The 19964-nt window shown below is 50.2% G+C and overlaps 1 protein-coding gene across 6 annotated transcripts; it reads right to left on the bottom strand.

Annotated features, from left to right (window-relative positions):
* Positions 1-961: 961 nt before the first annotated feature.
* BCL6 (BCL6 transcription repressor) lies at positions 962-19781 on the bottom strand. Of its 6 annotated transcripts, none has more exons than XM_030456630.1 (10): positions 19623-19781; positions 10831-10869; positions 9623-9790; positions 8343-8564; positions 7231-8214; positions 6466-6647; positions 5190-5357; positions 3712-3842; positions 3145-3282; positions 962-2250 (listed from the first exon to the last, which is right to left on the bottom strand). In XM_030456630.1, exons 3-10 carry the CDS (start codon positions 9781-9783, stop codon positions 2107-2109), a joined length of 2130 nt encoding a protein of 709 aa, XP_030312490.1. In that variant the 5' UTR covers positions 9784-9790; positions 10831-10869; positions 19623-19781; the 3' UTR covers positions 962-2106. The 6 variants fall into 6 exon arrangements, with proteins under 6 accessions (XP_030312490.1, XP_030312495.1, XP_030312491.1 ...); XM_030456635.1 differs by lacking the exon at positions 19623-19781 and adding an exon at positions 18329-18348; XM_030456631.1 differs by lacking the exon at positions 19623-19781 and adding an exon at positions 12938-13322.
* Positions 19782-19964: the final 183 nt, after the last annotated feature.

Here is a 19964-nt window from a genome sequence, read left to right as displayed (position 1 = left end):
TTTCTGTCCCATGCAGGGCTACTTTGATTGTCTCATGTCCATCTCTGCGCTACAGTGTGTTAAAATGCCCATCCTGCTCTGCACCTCCAGCTCCTCATTACCTCCAGCTTCTCCTTTTCCTGAACCTTCAAACATCCAGGCCCTCTCCTTGCAGCTGGTGTTTCCAAATCCTCCCACCATGAATCATCCCCTAAGCCCTGCACCAGAAGAATCCGTGAGTTAACTAAACTAAAAATGAAACAAGCAGCTCACACCCCACCCAGGACTTAGCAGGTCCTGCCTTTATAATCCAGGGAAGATTTTTCCATGAAGCTCTTGGTTTTTCTGGTAGTAGTGGGCCCTCAGCAGCAAAGAGCTGGTGGGGCTGCTGGCACAGAGGACCAGGCCCTTGCATGCACCCCAGGGATAACTACTGGGCAGGGAGTTCCTGGAGGGGGTTACAGACCCTGCTCCACTGCACAAGAGTGCAGAACAAGCAGCACCCCCTGCCCCAGAGGCTGGAAAGCAAGAGGAGCAGCAGGCAGCCTTTTTCCCTGAGCAATTCTGGCAAATGCATCAGTTTCCAGGAAATATAAATAACTCATTAATAACTACCCAACCATCTGGAACCAGCCCTGGGCTGGGCAGCAAAAGGTCTCTCCGAGGCTCTGCCCTATTTCTGGTGGTTACTGGGTGCAAATGCATAGTGTCGAGGTGGCAATACAGTGGGCCAGTCCCCACCAGGATGCAAAGCAATGAGCTCCAGAGTTGCTCTGACCTAATGCCAGAAACCACCTTCACTCAGTACTGGAAACAGAGTCAGGGCTTCAGCGAGCTCTGCCTTCAACGCAAGGCCAGGCTGCACCCAGCCAAGAGCCTGTGCTAGGGCTTGGGATGCTCAGCCCCTTGCTGGGGCACCAACTCACCTTACAGCTGCTTAAGGAGAATGACAGGCAAGAACAGACCCCTTACTCCATCATACTTCATTTTTCTTCTTTTTATTCTTTTATTTGTACAGCTATATTTTACAGAATGCATTAATGCAGTTTAGACACAGCCCAAACCCTGTCTCCCGAGATTGTTTATAACACAAGCATGTAAAATAAGACAAAAAAATAATCAAAAACAAAAAAATAAAACATTCTCCAATAGAGTTCCACCAAAACTCCTTTTGCAACATCAGGCTGTACCTTGAAGAAACTGAGCTCAATATAGTCCATACATCAAAAACTTCCATTGAAAAGAAAGGCACCGTGCGAAACCACATTTTACATATATACAGACTGAGAACTAGAACAAAAAAAATTACACTTTATTATTATTTTAAATTCCTTCTGCAGCTTTGTTGGTTTAATACACACTTTTTTGTAAATTGTAAACCTTCACTTGCAAAAAAATACAAATACACTGATGCATTTAGACAAAATATTTTCTTACTTGTACAGATGCAATACTTTAAAATATCTTGTTAAGTGCTCTATCATAATAAAGATTCTCAGAGTGGCTTCTGCCTGCAGAGTCCAACTGAGCCTTTAATGCATTTTATATATTTTTAATATAGCTTTTTTTAAAGGTCTATATATATTTATTTTATATATATATTTATATATTTATATCTATATATATTTACAACTCTGCCATAGATTCCTTCACCTTTGGTTAAAAAAGTTAAAGCCCTCTCTTTAATAGCATACTTTCTCTTTAAAAGAACACACATTTTGCATACAAAAGAAAAAATCTGTTCCCATAAGTCAACATTACATTCCTCATCTTCAAACGGCAAAGGCTGTGAAGGTTAGACTCCAGAGTTTATCAACACTCCACTGCACAGACATTTAAAATGACTATTTTTACTTTTTTATGGTTTATATACAGTAAGAACTGAATAATTTTACTTTTTTTTCGCTTCACATAACTGGGAAAAATAAAACCCGTGTATTTGTCATTTTTTTTTTTATATCTCTAATGTTTGCCCACCTATCTGCACTATGGGTTTAGAGGCACTCCATCATGTGATGAAATTTCTTTATTATTATTATATTTCTTTTCTTTTCTTTCAAAGTGTTGCAAGTATCCTTTGGACAGCTTCTCCCCAAGATGCCTTCCTCCTGGGGAAACCCTTTGCCTTCAGCAGGCCTTGGGGAGCTCTGGAGGCACCTCGCCCGCCGAGATGCGGTACTGCACCTTGGTGTTGGTGATGGCCCCGTGCTTCTGCCGGAGGTGGAGCCGCAGTTGGCTTTTGTGGCGGAAATGCAGGTTGCACTTTTCACACTGTGGGGGGAGGCAAAGGCAGAAGGTGTGAAATGAGATGGTAGGGGACACATCCCTCTCTCTCTTCAGGGTCCCAAAGCAAACACCAGTCCTCTGCCAGCCTTCTCCCTCCTGTCCCCCCAAGGGTGCTGCACCCATTATAGCAGTGAACAAGGGAAAGCTGGGCATGTGGTGGGAGAAGCAGCAACTGGAAGTGCCCTGTCCCAGGCTTTCAGCAGCGTATTCTGCTTTATGGGATGCACAAAGGCTGAGGTCCCTTAGGAAAGGACCTTGGCTCTGATGGACATAGTGCCAAGCTCCTTATCTAGATGTTCAAATCAGCTTCAGGGCTATTTCAGAAGCTGCTTTTCACCCCTGGATGGCTTCAGAGGGATGTTTGGACAAGAAACCTTGCTCCAACTTCCTTTCTTCTAGATGGGGAAAGATTGAAAAGCCTTGAAGAGCTGGGAGCTCCCAGGGCTGCAAGGGAGGCAGAACAGGCTGCTTGCTTGGCATGGGTGCCATCAGCACAGGGGACCCCAGGCCAGGCTTGTCTGCTCCTTTCCCCCATCCTTGCATACAGCCAGCAGCGGTAATTTAAGCCATAGCTATTTGGAGAAGCATGACCTTCTTCCAGATGGGGTGGAAGTAAAGAAGAGCAGCTAAGATGTACCCAGCCTGGGCTGCACGTCAGTGTTTCCAATGCAGCCGCTAACACCAAAATACCACATGGGCATCAGCTAATGCATGAGGGGGGGATGGGGCACAAGGAGCAGGGACACGACCTTGGCATGGGATCTCATGAGGCTTGTGAAGAGCACTGAGGTGCTGCAACATGTGAATGCACCAGTGTCTTCCCAGGTCCTCACGTTTGGCCTCTCCAAAAAAAATACCAAAACCAACAGGGTCACTCACATGATACGGTTTCTCTCCTGTGTGGATTCGAAGGTGACTTTTGAGGGTCTGCAGGTGCCGGAACCGTGTGCCGCAGATCTCGCAGGGGTACGGCTTCTCTCCAGTGTGAATGAGCACATGAGCACGCAGGTGGGCCACCTAGAGAGAGCAGCTCTGGGTGAGGACAGCCCCAGGGAAGAGCACATCCCACTGGGAGCACAGGTATCTCCATGGGAGCAAGGGCATCCCAGTGGGGGCAAGGTTCTGCCCAGGCATCTTTTTTTTTCGTCTATTGGGTTCTAGCTTGGGAGTCAGGGACACATGTCTAGGGTCTTATGGACACTTCCAATCTTTAACAGCAAATGGAGAGGAGCTAAAACCAGCAATCAGGCTTTCTACTGAGCCAAACTGGCCCTCATTAACCTTGAGGCCCCTAATTCATTCCACACCACCATGGAGAGAGCTGCCCAAGGCAGCAAGCATGGCCCATCGGCATCCTCCCTGCCATGAGGCATCACTGGTCTTGGACAAGAGTTCTGGCCACGTCCCCTTTCCCCAGGCCATGCAGGTCCCAGAGGCCACACACACCTGGACAAATCTGGCCCCGCAGGTCTCACACTTGTAGGGTTTCTCTCCGGAGTGGATGCGTGTGTGGGTTTTCAGGTTGGCCGGCCGGTTGAACTGTGCTCCACAGATGTTGCAGCGGTATGGCTTTTCTCCTGCAGAGCCAAAAAGAAAGGGTGAGGGGTGAAGTACTGATGTGATCAGCCCCTGTCATTCATTGTGTTCCCCAAAGTCAAGTCTCTTCAGCTGTCAGACCCCATGGAATGAAGACCAGCACTGTCACTTTAGGAGTTGGCTCGACAAGTAGCATTGGTGAGAACAGCTTGTGGTGTCCCCAGCTCAGTGGGAGCTGAGGAGGTATCCAGATACTGTGGGCACCTTTTCTTTTTAGGGCTGGGAGCTGTAGCCTTCAGGGCAAGAGAGAAAGCTGGGCAGCTCTGCCAGCAAGGATTAACAGCATCATTCATCCTGGCCCCGCAACAGCGGTTGGCACCTGTGTCTCCCTGCAGTCAGGATAAGCCATGCAGGCCCACTTGGCTCTCCTTGGGGTCTTTGCAGTCCCTGGCACATCCTGCCCTGGCCTTTCATCACCCCTTTAGAGGAGCGAGAAGAGCAGATGGAGCAGAAAGCCAGGGCATGCCCAGTGACCCAGCTCCCAAGTCATTATTCAGCTACAATCACTGCTGCTGGCCCTGGCTGACTTTCTGGTGATGGAGGAAGCTGCAAGAAGGTTTTAAGTAGCTTCTTTACGATAGTTGAAGGTGGGCTCAAAGGGGAGGAGGAAACAGCCATCACCTATTCCCTCCTGCCTTTTTCTTTTGCTTCCAGGCTTTGACCCTGTCGAGCACTGCCCTGGTGCTCATCCACCTGCGCAGCCCTCCTGGAGCTCAGCAGAGGCTGTTGGATTTTATGCCCAACAGAGTACAGCAGCACTGGTTGTCAGCACAGACTTTCCTTCCCAGCCACTGAACCGGTTGTTGACATGCTCAGCATTAATAAAAGCATGAAAAAAAAAAAATCCCCAGGTTTGTCAGCAAATGACTAAACCCTTAATATCCCCTTCCTTTCTCAGCTTTCATTGTGCTGATTCACAGAGTCCATCTGTTCACAGACTTTCCCATCAGCAGAGTTTCTGCCAGGACAGATATTATTGGGATTTCTAGGATGTAAGGCAGAAAAAAAACCTCAGACTTCTCCCTAAGTGTTTTCTAAGTCTATCTTAAAGTAACCTGGATGCCAAGCATTTGCTCCCAGCCATGTGTTTTGTGAAGCTGCCTTTAGAAATGGTGATGCCCGGTGCTTTACAGCAAAGGAACTCAAACTCCATCCCCACCACAAAGCCAGGAGGATCTTCACCTTCCCAGCTCTGCCCAAGGGCTCCCTCGAAGTGCTGAGGAAAGCATCTGGGGACAGCATGTGTAAGATGAACCCAGCCATTAACACCTTCATGCCCAGCAACCCTCAGCCTCTTCAGTAAGTTGTCTCCATGGCTGACACCGTACCTGTGTGGACGGTTTTGTGGCTGGCAAGGTTCCCCTTGTAGCGGAAGGAGGCCTGGCAGCGGTCACACTTGTAGGGCTTGTCACTGTGGACTTGGAGGGAGTGTCTCTTGAGAGAGGCCTCCTCGGAGAACCGGCAGTCGCACTCGTTACAGAAGAAGGCTCCATTTTCTGGGAGGGCAGAGAGGAGAGCAATGAGATAGACAAGACATGGGTCAGCTCCTCGATGAGCCATAGGATGGGATTTGGGTGGTGAAGAGGGGAAGCCAGAGCAAGTTTTGGAACAAAAAGACAAGCACAGACATTTGTGGTCAACAGTGCCTGCATTGTGCTATTACCTCCTGAACTCCTTATGCACAAAGCAACAACATGCACAGCTTGAGAGCAAAGTCATCATGAGCCACCTCTCCTTCAGCAAGACACAGGCTCCTTCCAAGAAGGAAGGCATTCTTGCCTGGCCATCTTTCAGAGGTCCACAAAGGCACCCATGTTATCAGGCATCCTCCAAAGCATGAATGCTCCACTCTGAAACAACTCCAGCACCCTTAGAGGTCCTAAACCTTTACATACATAGGTGTCTTCCTCAAGCACGAAAAAAACATCATCATCATCTGAAGCACAGGGCTGGTTCCACCAGTAGGAGGATGCCTAACTCTTCAGTGCTGTATGTAGCTATGAGTATCACCACAGTGGGGTTCCCTCTGTGGATCTCTGTCTACATCAGTGGTGACAATTCTGCATTCCCCGTCCCTGAGCTACAGGCAGATGGGTGCACAGATACTTGTCTCTGGTCTTGCGGAGTTTTGCAACAAGATTGCAAGCTTCATTATCTGCTTTTCTCCAGATGTGAACATTGGGCTCCCTGATAATGAAGGTTATCATGACAGATGCATGAGACACACCATCTTGCCCAATCCCCATTAGGGTCATTACATCGGCCAAGCTTGTTCTCCTGTGGTTCTGGTGGGGTGGGGTGCACTTTGTTTCCTGTCCTCAGCTGCCAAGTTTGCAGCAGGTGACTAACTCCCTGCCCAAAATATCTGGATAGTGCTGGAGAAGGGGAGGAAGGAAGCAATTCCCATGTGCCTGCGTCCCTCACATGCATGTACACAGCTGGTCAGACAGTTAAGAGGGGACTGTAAAGCACCTTAGGATCCACAAGCATCAGGGACAGGTCTGACTGCCTGTCTGGACACAGAGCACCAGTTGGACTGGTCACCAGACTGCACAGCCCCCTCGCCTGCTGGCTGAAAAAGGTGACCAGGGATGCAAGACTCACCGCAACTTGAGTCAGAGTATTCAGATTGGGTTTCCCCCATCTCCTCTCCAAAGTTTGAGCCAGGGGTATGAAGGCACATCTCAGCATGTTGTGGGGACTGGCAGCCACAGGAGCTGCACTTTGATGAATGCATATACAGCGGTGATTGCCCTTCACTGCTCCGAGGGGATCCATCCCGGGACCTGTGGAAGGACAGCAAAGCACACAGCTGTGAGAAGGCTCTTGCTGCACTTGAGCATCTGGGCCCTTGTTTGCACCCTTCCAGACAGCCATGTTTTAAGAGGACACTTCAGCTGTAAGATGCACAGTATAGCCCTGACAGACACCTGAGTCCCTGAGCTTCAATACTTCTAGTTCTCATCACCAAACAACCTCTCAAAGAGCATCCAAAGTTGAGAAGATAGCATACTGTTCCCTGGTAGTTTGGCCTTCCCAAGGCTAACAGCCAACCAAAAGCTTGAGGCACAAGGAGTCTGGTGAAAATCAGGTTGGGCAAATCCAGGCTCCAGAAACCATCCAGAACTGCTGAAGGGGGCCAGGGACTCCTGACCCAGTGTTCCAAATTTCATTGCCAGGTCAGGCTAACAACATAAAGGTGGGGATAGTTGGCACTCAGCTGGTGTCAGTGCTCCACAAAATGAGAAGCTTTCACCTGCTCATGGCTAAAGTCCCCAGTTCAATACTACTGCTGTGTCACACGCTTCCAAACTCCCACCAAAAACGCAGTGAGTCCTGCCCCTCACTACAGGGGGAAAATCTTCTTACCTGTTAACAATATTGTTGAGTCTGCTTGCTTGTGGGATTGTAGAGTCTTCACCATTCACACTTATCTTGGTGGGGGATTGCACATTGAGATGCTCTGGTTCCATGGACTGCTGACAAGTGGACATGGGCATGTAGGTGCGGGGAGAGAGAGTTCCCATCTCATTCTGGTCAGCACTGTCTTGCTTGGTGCTCTGATTGAGGGAATTGAGGACAATGAACTTGTACTTCTTCCAGTTGCAAGCTTTGGGGTCTGTGGGGCTCTTGGTGAAGAGGGACGTGGAGCTCTGACCAATACGGGCGTTCTTGCTGCTGCTGGACTCTGTAGGTGAATTGGGCTGACAGTCTGACTTCTGGGGGCTCTGGGGGCTGATAAGTCCCTTGCGGTCCAGGGGGGTGGTGGTGGGCTCAAAGTGCTGGCTGATCTCATCCTCTGAAGAGGTCCGCTCCTCCTCTTTGGCCACTTTGTCACAAGAGAAATAGGGATTGTTCCGGATTGAAGGAGCAACAGGTTTGGGTCCAGAAGCTACATTGTAGTGCATGTCACTCCTGGCTTCTTCAGCAGCACCTTCTTTTGGAGCATAGATGGTAGCATGGCACATGTTAGCCGAGATGTCTGTAATGGTTCTCATGTACTCAGTAGGGATTGTCCTGGAGCTGTCACATGGCAGGATCCTCTCCTTGGAGAAGGCACCTGCCCTCGAGAGTTCAGAAAGAGGCATCCTCATCTCTCGCAACTCATCATCCACAAGGAAGCTGTTTAGAGGAAGAGGGCTGTATCCATGGTAGGAAATGGGGGATCCAGACAAACTATTAATCAAGCCTGGTGCAAAGGCCCTCCCATTGCAGAGGGACCCATTTTGGAGAGGCATGCCATTCTCTGAGACATCTCTGCTCCGATAAGCCATCACCTCTGGGTGGCTCAGCATCCGTCCAGTCAAAAACTCTTCCCTTGGGGTCTTCACAGCAGATACTATCTCCACTTCACTGAAGCCAGGCAAAGAGCAGAGAGACATGGTCATTCTCAGGGTAAGTTTGCAGATACTTGTCAGTACTCCCTCCTCCCACCCAAACACATCATCCCAGCCCCTCCGAAGTTCACTCACTGAGCTCACCTAGACTTGACAAACCTTCGGCAGGTATCAACCACATGCTCCATCTGCAGGTACAGCGCTGTGGCCATCACAGCCATGATATTGTTCTCCCTCAAGTTCAAGCGGGATGTATACATGAAGTCCAAGAGGATGCAAAACCCCTCAGGGTTAATTTCAGGGTCCAGATTGATGACATTCAAATTGCACTTGAGCTGGTCAGTGAAAATGCTGTAGAAGAGGCCACTGCAGAGAGGAAACAGGAGAGATGACAACTGTCATGACAATTCAGAGAAAGAAAGGAGAATTTCTCTGAAATCCCTTAGCACAGAGGGGTTTGTGAATGGGAAGGGAGGAGGAGGTAATTAAAGAATTCTCTGAGCTTCCCTCTTATTATCAAGCTTGGTTTCTTAACTTAGTAAGCGTCTTCTGCGCTGCACTCTTCCCAACTAGAACAGCCTGCTTTTAGATCTCACCTGCTCAACAACTCCCCACTGCCTCCATTTAGAAATTCCCCTTTTTGTTGTTGTTGTTCTTACCACCACCCCCTTCCCACTGTGACTCATTTCTTTCAGAAGCCTCTTGGGGCATTCATGATCACTCTTTAACCAGGCAGAAAAAAAACAAATAAAAGGAAATGTTGGCAAAACATTTTTCTGATGTCTCAATAGTCAAACCTTGGCTTTTTCAAATCTTTATACTTTGTCAGCAGGAAACCTTGGAAGGCATCTGCTCTAACATAACTGAGCAATGGCGGGCTGTTAATTAGTGTTCACTAGAAAGCAATTCCAGCAATCCAAGGAGCAGAAAAGGGATTTCAGACCCCACCAGGCTTGAAAAAAAAAAATAAAAAAATCAAAAGGTGGGTGCAGCCAGCAGCCTCGGAGTCTGAGAGGCATAGGTCCAAAAATAGCAGCAGCAGGGGACACTGCGGTCACAGAGGACTTGCTCACCCCAGTGAGCATCCAGCTCTCCCCCCCTCCCCTCTCCCGTCCTGTCACTTCTGAGAGTTTGTGCTCTGCCTTCAGGGATGTGCCTCACACTGCTGTGCTCCCCTTTGTCTCCACAGGCAGATGTGGGCATATGAAACGAGCAGAGAGTGCAGGCATGCAAGAGGAGTGGTGTGGGCACCACACCGGAGGGGAAAGGTCTCGGCTTTAATCCTGTTGCAGGTATAAATTTAATTTCTTGGCAGCCCCTTTCGATTTGGCTTCTCTGCCTCTGTTGCCCTGCCTCTGAAGCCCACCAGTCTCTTGGGGAGGATGGAGCAGGGAAGGAAGGCAGGGAGGGGACCGTGATCTCACCTGCAGGCCATCAGGACTGTTTTGTGGGCTCTGAACTGCTCCCGGTTCACGATGATGACGACGTCGGTCAGGATATCCCGGCTTCTGAGGCGGTTGAGATTGAGGAGGACATCACTCGCATGGCGGGTGAACTGGATGCAGCTGTCTGCTGGTGAGGCCATCTCGAGTCTGCTCAAAACAGAATCAGGAGCAGGATGGGAATGGAGAAGCAGCCAGGCAAGCACTTTAAACCCAGCCAAGAGACAACTACTGCTCTGGGATGTGCTCAGAAGGCCAGAGGCCCCTGGTAGGGACAGCACCAGCTCCTCAGTCCCACGACAAACAGCCCTGCACCATGCCAAGTACCTTCCACGCTGCCTGGTGAGGTCTCCTGGCTAGCAGCGAGACCTGGCATGTCTCAGTCTCACCAAGCAAGTTGGTGGGTGAGAGAGACCAGACCCTCCTGAGGATTAGCTAACCGGCTCCTTCTTCTCCCTGCCTCACCCATGGTGGCTCCACCCCAGCCCACTCCTCCCACCACCACTTGGGTTCATCTCCATGAAGCTGCCAACACAGCTTCCCAGCCTTCAGATCTTCCTCAGCAGCCACCCCCCTCATATGTCTGCTAGCTGGCTGCAAGTGCAGCCACACAAATCAAAACAAGTCTTGAAGGTCCCAACTGAAGCTGAAGGATTTCAACATCTGGACAACCCCAGAGTGAAGCACCAACCCTCACCCACCAGCAAACTACTTCCTGCTCCCAGGTGATGGTCATCCTGGAGAAGACCTGTCCATAGTTTCCCAATGAATCGGTGGTGGCAGTGAGGAGCAGAACTCATCTGACCTGCCAGGCTGCTACCCACAAGCACAGCCCTGTGTCTCCCAGTGAGCAAGGCTTGGGTTAGTCGAGGAATATGAAGCCTTCCCTCAGCACAACACCTGTTAACCTATCTCAGAGTGTCCAACTAGCACTCAGGAGAACTCACATTTCCCTATGCCTGAAGTTTGGGTTGAAACATGCATCTTCAGCATCAAATTTCTTCATGATCAACCTTCTCCCACAGTCCCAACTCCTCCTTCCCCAGTGGTATACGAACAAACAGTATTTTCTACACAGCAGCTGCTCTCTTAAGAGCAAGCTCCAGCTGGGGCTAGTAAAATATTTCATTCAACAAGGGAAAGGGAAAGGGGGGATTACGAGGGAAAGCACAAAATTTATATTTACATACCTAATGCCTCAATTCACAGTCCAAAAGTTTCTTTCAAACCTACAAAAAAAGCACAAGAAAACAAATGCTACATTAGCTGGTAATTAGGAATTGGCTGTGGCAGGACACAAGCCTGCTGTTTCGCTCCAGTATCAGCTGGATAAAAGCTAGAGATAACAAACCTTCTACTCTCCAGCAAGGTTAACATTTGTTTCTTCCGGTACAGTACGTTCTTATCACAACCACAAGCTTTGAGAATCCAATCATAGCTTCTTCCACACCCTCTAGCCCAAACCATGGGCGTATGCCAAGGAGATTTTCATTTCCATGACTCAGGAACTTAAAGGCAGGTGGGGAAGGGAAGTCAAGCGAGAATTTTCTCACCACTTCTTTTGGAGATAACTCTTACCCTGCCAAGATCAATTTCCTGGCCAGTGCCACATGCAAGAGCAATGCCATATTCCCAGCAACTTGTTACGACTTACACGCAAACATCTGCTGCCCATCTCCTCAGAAACCTGGAAAAAGCCTGAATCCACTCTTCCAAAACAGCTACCACCCTTCTCTGAATGCCCGCACGCCCCAGCCACTGGTGAAAATGCCCTGGGACAGGACTGCCAAACAGACTTGGGAGGATATGGGCGTCAAGCACCGAAGTGGCTTGGCCAGGATCACAGAGGAAGCCAGCGGCGGAGACGGATGAGGACCCAGAACAAATGTCTTCCTCTGGCTGCTGGAAAAGACTTCCCCCAACCCACGGGCTTAGTCTCCAGCTGTTGGCTTCATGAGCAGCATGGCTTGGGGCAGCATTGCAAGGAAACCCAGAAGTTCACTGCCTTCTAGAGCTCATGCCATTACTCACAAATTTACTACAAACCAGCAAAGACAACTGACCTGGCATCAGTCCAGGAAGAAGTTCCTCAGGCAGCCCCCCAGAAGGAAGAAGCACAATACATAAGAGAACCTTCATCATCACACTGTTTTGAGGATCAATCCCCAAAAACTTGGAGACTGTAAGGCTGCCAGCACTTGCAGAGAGCCCATCCAGCACTGTGAGAACAAGTGTCCTTTTCCCTTGTGGGAAAATCTGCATCACTTGTGAAGTTCTGGATCCCAAGCTCCACCCAGGCCCCCAGAGACACTGGGGCAAGATGAAGAGGTGAGAACTAAGGCAATGTAGCACATGCAAAAACCAGAGGGGTGTCTTAGTGACCCGTTCTAGCCCTCAAATGCAAATCTTCAGAGCTGCTTTTAGCCTGGCTGGCTTAAAACTTTATGCACTCTCAAAAAGTGACTCATTTCCCAAATACTGCAGACTCTGACCTTTCTGTACACGCTCACTGCCAGCTGCTTGCTACCGTCTATCGCAAGCCAAGGGACTTGTGGCCCCCTGCAAGGAGCCCAGCAGACATCGGCGTGTCCCTGTGAGTGGATGTACGCATCTGGGGCAGCTGGCTGGCATCCCGACCTCGGCTGTGCTGACAGACACACTCTGCCAGGTTTCTGGGGACTCACCCCGGTGTCACAGACACAGAGAGGTGACCTGTCCATAAACCAACCGAATTACAAACTGGGAGATGAACTCTGCGCCTGTGAGCATCACGTGAGGAGCTGCCCCTGAGGAGGAGCTGACCCTGAGGAGCTGCCGCTGTCACCAAATTCCCTCAACCCGCAGTGTTGCCCAGACAGGCAGACACCCAGCTCCTCTCCCAGAGCTGGACACAGCACAGCCCCTTCCCCATCCTCCCAAACCACCCTTCCCCAGCACAGCACTGCCACAACACCCATGGCTCCCCGAGAGCCGGACAGGTGCATCCCAAGCAGCTCCTGACTGCAGGATGTGGGCACAAAAAAGGGAAAGGGACCTTCCTTCCCCTCGCTGTGCTGAGCCAGGTTAACCCTGCCCCTCCCGGCCTCTGCTCAGAACCAGCTCTGCACCCCAGCAGGGCAGAATGCTCCCCAGAGACGTGCAGAGAAGGGGACAGCAACAAGAAGCAGAGACCAGTGAGGGGAACACAGAAAACCGTGCCTCCTCCATGCCTCAAGCATAGCCTCCTACATCCCCCTCCCTCAAAGCCCACTGAGGCTCCCCTACCCTGAGACCAGAACACCACCCTAAGCCCCTCACCTCCAGTTTTCCTGCCAGGTACCTTGCAGGTGTGTGATCTCCAGCAGGGCTCAGGGCTCCCACTGCCCAGAGAGGAAAATCTAGGCCAAGCACAGGACCCATTTCGGGGATGGCCACATGGGACTGCCACTGCTGCTGCCTTCCAGGAAGGCAATGGGTCTGCCCCAGTGGTTCAGGGAATGGCCCTTCCCTGCCGGCACCTCCCCGAGAAAACCCATTCCTGGAAGGGAGCCCAGCGCTGGCTCTGCCCTCCCTACAGCCAGCTGGGCAAACATGGGGAGGCAGCACCTACCTGCAGGGAACCCCTCAGCTCCACCTCATGCAAAGGGAAGACCCTTACAGCTCCCCAACCCTAGGGCAGAAGGGAGATTCGGCGACTTCTCTCTTCACTGCCATTCCCCCATCCCCCCCCCCCCCCCCATACATCTTGCTGCCATGCTCTGGGAAATCCCTCCATCCATCTGCTCTCCTCTCCCATTTATAGGGAAAGCCTTTCCATCCATCATCCTCCAGCCCTGTGCCAAGGAGAGACACCTTTCTTCCTTACCCCTCTTTGCATGGGGCATACCCCTTTGCCTTTGCCCCTCTCCCATTCCCAACTGCATAGTCAAGGGAAGACACCAAACACCCTCCCTCAGTGGGCCCCAGTCTCCTACCCCTCCAGAGCCTGGAGTGCTGACTCCCTCACATCACCCTGAGAGGTGGCTAAGTGAAGTCTCCCTTCCCCACACCCTCATACCACACAGCTCTCTGAAACTGCCCGCCCAAGGGGAAGCTCCAACATCCCCCTCCCCTTCCTCCTCAGTCCCAGCCCCACAGGAATACTCCTGCTGCCCACCAGGGTACACTGGCAGCTTCCCCTCCACCCTGCCCAGGGATGCTTGTCTTCTTCTGAACAGGGACCAGATAGACACCCAAGAAAATGGGGTAGCGTGGAAGACACGCATACACCCCTGTCAGTTCTTCTTGGTGGCACAAGCCACAGTGAAGAGGATGCTTTTGTGCAAGCACCCAGCTAAGCTTTCCTGATATCATGCACTCAGGGGGCACCAAGTGTCCTTTGGCTGTCACAGCAGATTTTATTAATTTAGTAGCTTCTGGTTGGCGTCTAGGCCAAAACGTGGCTGGCTTAATAATAACCCAAGAAGAGAGTGAGAGAAGTCCTAGCACACAGCGTCAGCACAGATCAAAAGCAGCATCACTAGTGCAAGCCCTGTCGGTTTTTTCCATCGTACCCTTCTGTGAGTGGGCTGCGCTCGCTCTATTGAGCGGTCTCTGCTGACTTTCAATCTGATCCAATTTCCTGCCAGCAAACAAATGTTTCTAGGAAATGCAATACATTATCTGGACGGGTTTATTATCAGCATTTGGAACCAGGAAAACTGCATATTTTCTCGAGCGCTGCAGGGAACTTTATAGTTTGTACTTCAAAAGAGGGTTTAAAAGGATTGCCCTTGAAAGCTGGCCCGGCTCAAGTCTCCACATTGTTTTGGTCTTTGCAGAAGAAAACGCAGAGGAGGGGGGGGAAGCACGCTAAAACTGCCTCCAATGTTTTCTACTAGAGAGGACTCCCCAGCCCTCCATGGAGCCAAGCTCTGCCTGCAAGGCAGAGGAAGTGCATGCCCTTGGGAAGTGAGGACTCGAGCTTCCTTCAGCACTTCAAATGACCCCAAGCGATTTGGCACATGAATTTTTCAAGGGCAGGCAGGAACTGTGTCCCTGCTGAAGCTGAGAGAGTTTCTCCAGGAAGCAAGTGACCGGCATCATACTCTGCCAACACAGCACGGTGCATCCAGGTGCCAACCTAATGGCAAGGTGCAGCCAGAGCTGGGCATCCCCAGCAGCTGAGCTCAGCTGGGCTCAGAGGAGGTGTCCCATCATCCCCACCCTGCACCACAGCAGTAAATCATCAGCTGGCACCTACTGTCCCCTCCCTGTCTCTGTCCTTCTGGACCTGAGGGTGTCAGAGCTCACCTTGGCTGCAATGAACTGCTCTGGCATCCCACTTAGATGGGATGCAACATACATGCAGCTTGGGGTCCTGTGGCCATGGAAGAGGCACCTCTTCACCCCTATTTTTAAATAATCACACAGATTTAAGGAGACCCTTTCAGAGGGTGCCCTGTATTACAGGACACATTTATTAGGAGCCTCTGTCCTGCAGTGTGCTTCTCCCAAGCTCTCCCCTCTGTAAGCAGGGATCCCACATTCCTCCTGCATACCCAGCGTACAGCCAAAAGGCAGCACACTGACCAGGAGAAAGGGGGGAAAAAAAAAAAATCAATATTGCCCTCAAATCCCTCCACTCTCTCAACACCCTTAGGTCTTTGCTGCGTTTTAGATGTGAAGCTCTACGGAGGCTGCTGAGATTTTAAAGCAGTCCTGAATACTATACACTTGCTCTAACGCAGGGCTGTGTGTCTTTTTGGCTGCCAGTGTCCTGCAGCAACAGGAACAAGCAAAATTTAACAAAACAAAACAAACAAAAAAAGAAAGCAAGGAGGACTAAAGTCTAAATTTGCAGTCTGAAGGAGTTTACTGGTCAGATGCTAACTTTTGGATACTCATCTAACCAAACTGCAAACTGTGAACTCTTGAGGTTTGCCAATGCCTGCTGTAAACATGGAAACCAAGTGTCACTTTTTGCCAAACAGAAGAATTGGTTTAAAAATAGATCTAGAAAAGAATACAGGCACTCAGCACACAGGGCTCCTGTTTATAGACTCCCATGCTACTATAAAATGGAACAAGAGGTTACGAGCACACAGGCAACTTTTCACCAAATTTAGATTTTACAAACTTCTCAGAAACCTGAAAACAACCTTTCAGGCTCTAACTGAATCAGTACGAGCATTTTGTGTTGAGTTTGTAGCCAAAACATTACAGCACATGGACTAAAACGGGAACGAAACATTTCTTCAACCTCTATGCCATAAATATGTGAAGGTATAGAAGCTACACAGTAAGAAATGCACCTCCTGGTTAGAGCTTCATTTTACTCACTTAGAGACTTTGTAATAAGATGTTATTTTTAATGTAGTATTCACATAAAAATGAGAGTTCACCCACTTCTGCTGCTAAAACACAGGACTGCCTCATGAAGTTGTACCACCTGTATTTGTAATGGATTTTTGAGGACATTACTGTTTTCTAAAAAAAATAAAATAAAAATCAAAGCGCCATTCCTACAAATTAATACTAGGCTGCTTCCATTTGGGCTGAAAGCTTTCCCTCCACCACCCCCCCCTAGAAAGACCAAAAAAATAAAAAAAAAAAGGGAAGGGGGTTAAAAAAAGCACAGTTTATAGCTTTCCAATACATCCTAAATGAGGCAGAAATTCAAGGGTAGATTAACACCATAACTCGGGCAGATTTTCACATGTGATTTCATGGCCAGGCCCAGAGAGAAATCCATATGGAAACGTCAGTGACTTTAATAAGCACTCGGTTGTTTCCAATTAGGCTCCTTAAGTAAGTTCAGTGGCATCCAGAGCTTCCTCTGCCACCTTCCTCCTAGCTGGTAGGAATTTTTTTAATTTTCTTTTTTTAACGAGCACTTAAAGAAACCTCTCCCAAGACTCGGGCAGACCCTGCCCCGGCCGGGAGCGGGTATGACACTAGATGGCACCAGTTCGCTTTGCTGCAGGAGCAATTTTTCCCCTTGGAAAATAAAACACCCCAACCAAACCTGGAAAACATATAATTTTGTCGATGCAATTCTGTTTCACTCAAAACGCGCCTGAGCAACATTATTTTTATGAGCTTTTCCAGTCTTGTTTTGAAAAAACTTAATGTTTCTGCTAGGTTTATTTTTGTCTCATCAGACAGCTGGCTGGAGTCCTACCAGCACTGCAAACAGGGATGTCTACAAAGTGTCATAAAGACTTTAGACTGATTTTTTTTTTTTTTTTTTTTGGGGGGGGGGGGGTGGGATTTGCAAGAATCACTTCTCACTCCGATTTCTTCCTTCTCAATAATAACTAACCAGTTAACCTCCACTTCCTCTCCCAATATTGACTCAGACAGTCAGAATTGAGGAGGACTGGAAATTGGAATTGAAATGCATCCCAAGAGATCTTTGATCTGTTTTGCCAGTCAAAATTGAACACTCACAGATTAAGTCTTTTCTTACTGGAACAATGTAATAATCCATTCTTCTGGAAAATTGCTAGACACCCTTTGAATATTTTAATGGCTCAATGATTTGTTTCATGGGGCAAAAATTGCCATCTATAATACAAGTTTTTAAATCTAAGATCCTATCATTAGAAGAAAATAAAAGAACCTCAGGTTCTGCCTCCCCATGCATATACAGAGCTTTCTCCTACAATATTCCTAAAGCAATTTTTGAACCAACATCACCACCCCCCATGCCCCCCAAGGATTTCAGGGAGAAGCCTGTATTTGCTCTGAAAGCACTTATCCTTTAAACCTTTGAAATCATGACATAATAATTTTTAAAGCATTTAAAACCTCAGCAGAGGAATCAATAACCATCCCCAGATCAAATGAGGGCCTGATCCCATACCCAGCCCTGCTGACACTTCGACTGGCACAGGTATGAATTTGGCTCCAGAAGGAGATTTGGGAACAATGCAGCACTTCTTGCTGTGCCTCATCCGTCTGGCCCCAGCCTCCCTTCGCACCAATCCTGCACCTATTGAAGTCAGTGGAAAAAACTAACCCGGGACGGGTTTGTTTTTGTTGTTTGACTCATGGTTTTAAGTCCAGATTTGCCTCTTCCCTGGAAATGCAACAGGGGGGTCAAAGGCAGCTTTTTAGGCACATCTGAGAGGCCGCCGCGGATTTTTCTAAACAAACGCCTTGCTTTCTGTTTCCCTCCTTCCCAAGAGGCGATTTCATAACATTTCATACTGTGACTTTGCAAAGTAAAGGCGGGGAGGGGGGGTCGGGGGGGGCTGCCGGGAGAGGTCGCTGCCGCCCGACCACGAAAGTTTTCATAACAAAGTTGGGCTTCTTCGGGTTTGTTTTGACCCTTTTTTTCTTTTTAAGGGTCGTTATTTTTTAGGAAAAAAAAATATACATACATACCCACACCTAACGAAAAAAACCAAGCCTTATCTCTCTCCCCTTCTTCCTCCCGCTTTTGTTTTTTGTGGGTTTTGTTTTGTTTTTTTGGCGGGGAAGACCGGGGGGCGCAGCGGCACGCGGGTTGCGCGGGGGTTGCGCGGCTCCCCGCTCGATCCAGGAATAGCGTGTGGCCGGGGGCCAGCCCCGCGGCTGCCGGCGGCAGATTTACGAGCGCCTGTCGCCGCGCCAAGTCCGCCGCGGTAGTAAACACAGGGGAAGGGCTGCGAGGGGGGCGGCTGGGGGCTCGCCCCGAACCGTACCCGGGACCCCCAGCCCTCTTACCGGCCGCACCCCACTTACTCCTCCGGCCGCCCTCCTCCCGCCGGAGGACCCCCTCTCCTCCCCGCGGGGGTTGTTATTATAATTATTATTTTGAGCCCTGCGCGTAATATTCAGAGTTCCTCCGTACACTTTCCCCCTTCCCCCTGTTTTATTTTCCAGCCTATGGCGGCCGCCCCGGCACACACCGTCGAAGCGAGACGGTTCCCCTCGCCTCGGCCCACAGCTCCCCCGTGCTCCGGGGCCGGCGACGGCCGAACCTTCCCGCGGGCTCCCCCCCTCCTCTCCCGGTAGAGAAATGCCGCAAGTATTCTCCATCACCGCCCGCTCCTAGCCCGGGGCTTGACAGATCACGGCGCAGCCCCGCCACAGGTTGCAAAACGCACCAGCCGTTTCGCAGTTGCATCGGGGACGGAATTATAATAATAATAACATAATAATAATAACGACGTTATATTAATAAAAATGGAGAGGAAGAAGGGAAAATAATGCGGAAAGGCCGGAGCGGCGGTGCCCGGTGCAGCCGAGTCCCTGTGCTGCCGCCAGCCCCGCTCCGCGATGGCGAAAAGACAGCAGCGACACAACACGCATAGTAAATAATTTTAAAAATAAAATAAAAAAATAAAAAAGAAGGGAAAAAACAAAAGGGGGGGGGAGGACGGGAAGAAAAAGAACACACCCCGATCTAGGGACCCAGCCACTGGGAGCCGACCCCAAACACCGGCTGCCGGCAGCCCCAGCCGCGCTCGCCGCCGTCCTGCGCCCGCGGGGCGGCTGCAGGTGCAGAGCGGAGCCACCGCCTCCGTCCTGCCCGTCCCCACCGGCCGTCACGGGTGCGGGAAAGCCAATAATCCCAGATAACCGATAATCCCCGGGAGAGGACGACGAGAGGAGACACCCCCCCGACCCCCCTTGATACACGCTGCCATGCAGGCACCCCTGTTTTTCTCGTCTGAGAGCGGGCAAGAGGAGAGGGGGAGTGTATGAGGGAATTAAATAAAGCAAGAGAAACATAAATGTTAAATTTAGGAGATAATAATAAAAAAGAAAATTAAAAGGCCGTCGGAGCACCTGCCGCGGGAAATGAGGGGAGGAAGAGAAAAAAAAAAAAAAAGGTAGAAATATATAGAGGCGGCTCCGCGCCAGGCGTCGGAGTGGGGCAGGGAGGGAAAAGAGAGGGAAAAAAAATGGAGAGAGGAGGGAAGAAAAAAAAAAAAAAAAAAAAAAAAAAAAAAAAAAAAAAAAAAAAAGAAAGAGCGCGCGCGCGAGAGAATTAAAGGGTAAAATCGGCCGCGGCAATAGAAGCAGCAATCACCTGGTCTCCGGGCTTTCCTAGAAACTCCTTGCATCACCACTTCTAAGAACCCCAGTTCTAAGAATCAACAGAGCCCAATTCTCGGAATTTGAGCTGCAGACTCTACCATTTCTCTGAGCACGGGGAGGGCCGCGGACCTCCCCCCGCAGCTCGGTCGCCGCCGCCGCCGCCCTCCCGGGTAGCGGGTCCCCCCCCAGTCCGCTCCGTTCGGGGCGGCCCAGTGAGGGACCTGCTATCCGGGAGGGTGGCGGCGGCGGCGGGGGTCTCAAGGAGTCGCCCTCCGGTTCCCCCCCCCCTCTTTCCACCCCCGTTCCCCAGTGGTCTCGCCCGGGCGGCGGGTCA

This window comes from Calypte anna, chromosome 9 (assembly GCF_003957555.1).
Source record: "Calypte anna isolate BGI_N300 chromosome 9, bCalAnn1_v1.p, whole genome shotgun sequence".
NCBI lineage: Eukaryota > Metazoa > Chordata > Aves > Apodiformes > Trochilidae > Calypte > Calypte anna.
This window is presented reverse-complemented; position numbering and strand designations above follow the sequence as displayed.

Bases quoted from the DNA above. Each gene is read 5' to 3' on its own strand.
- BCL6 (XM_030456630.1), bottom strand. From the start codon at position 9,783: ATGGCCTCACCAGCAGACAGCTGCATCCAGTTCACCCGCCATGCGAGT. The intron at 3,283-3,711 runs GTGTGTGTGGCC...TGCTCTCTCTAG, and splicing joins GCGGGGCCAGATTTGTCCAG to GTGGCCCACCTGCGTGCTCA. The intron at 2,251-3,144 runs GTGAGTGACCCT...CTCCCCCCACAG, and splicing joins CAGGAGAGAAACCGTATCAT to TGTGAAAAGTGCAACCTGCA.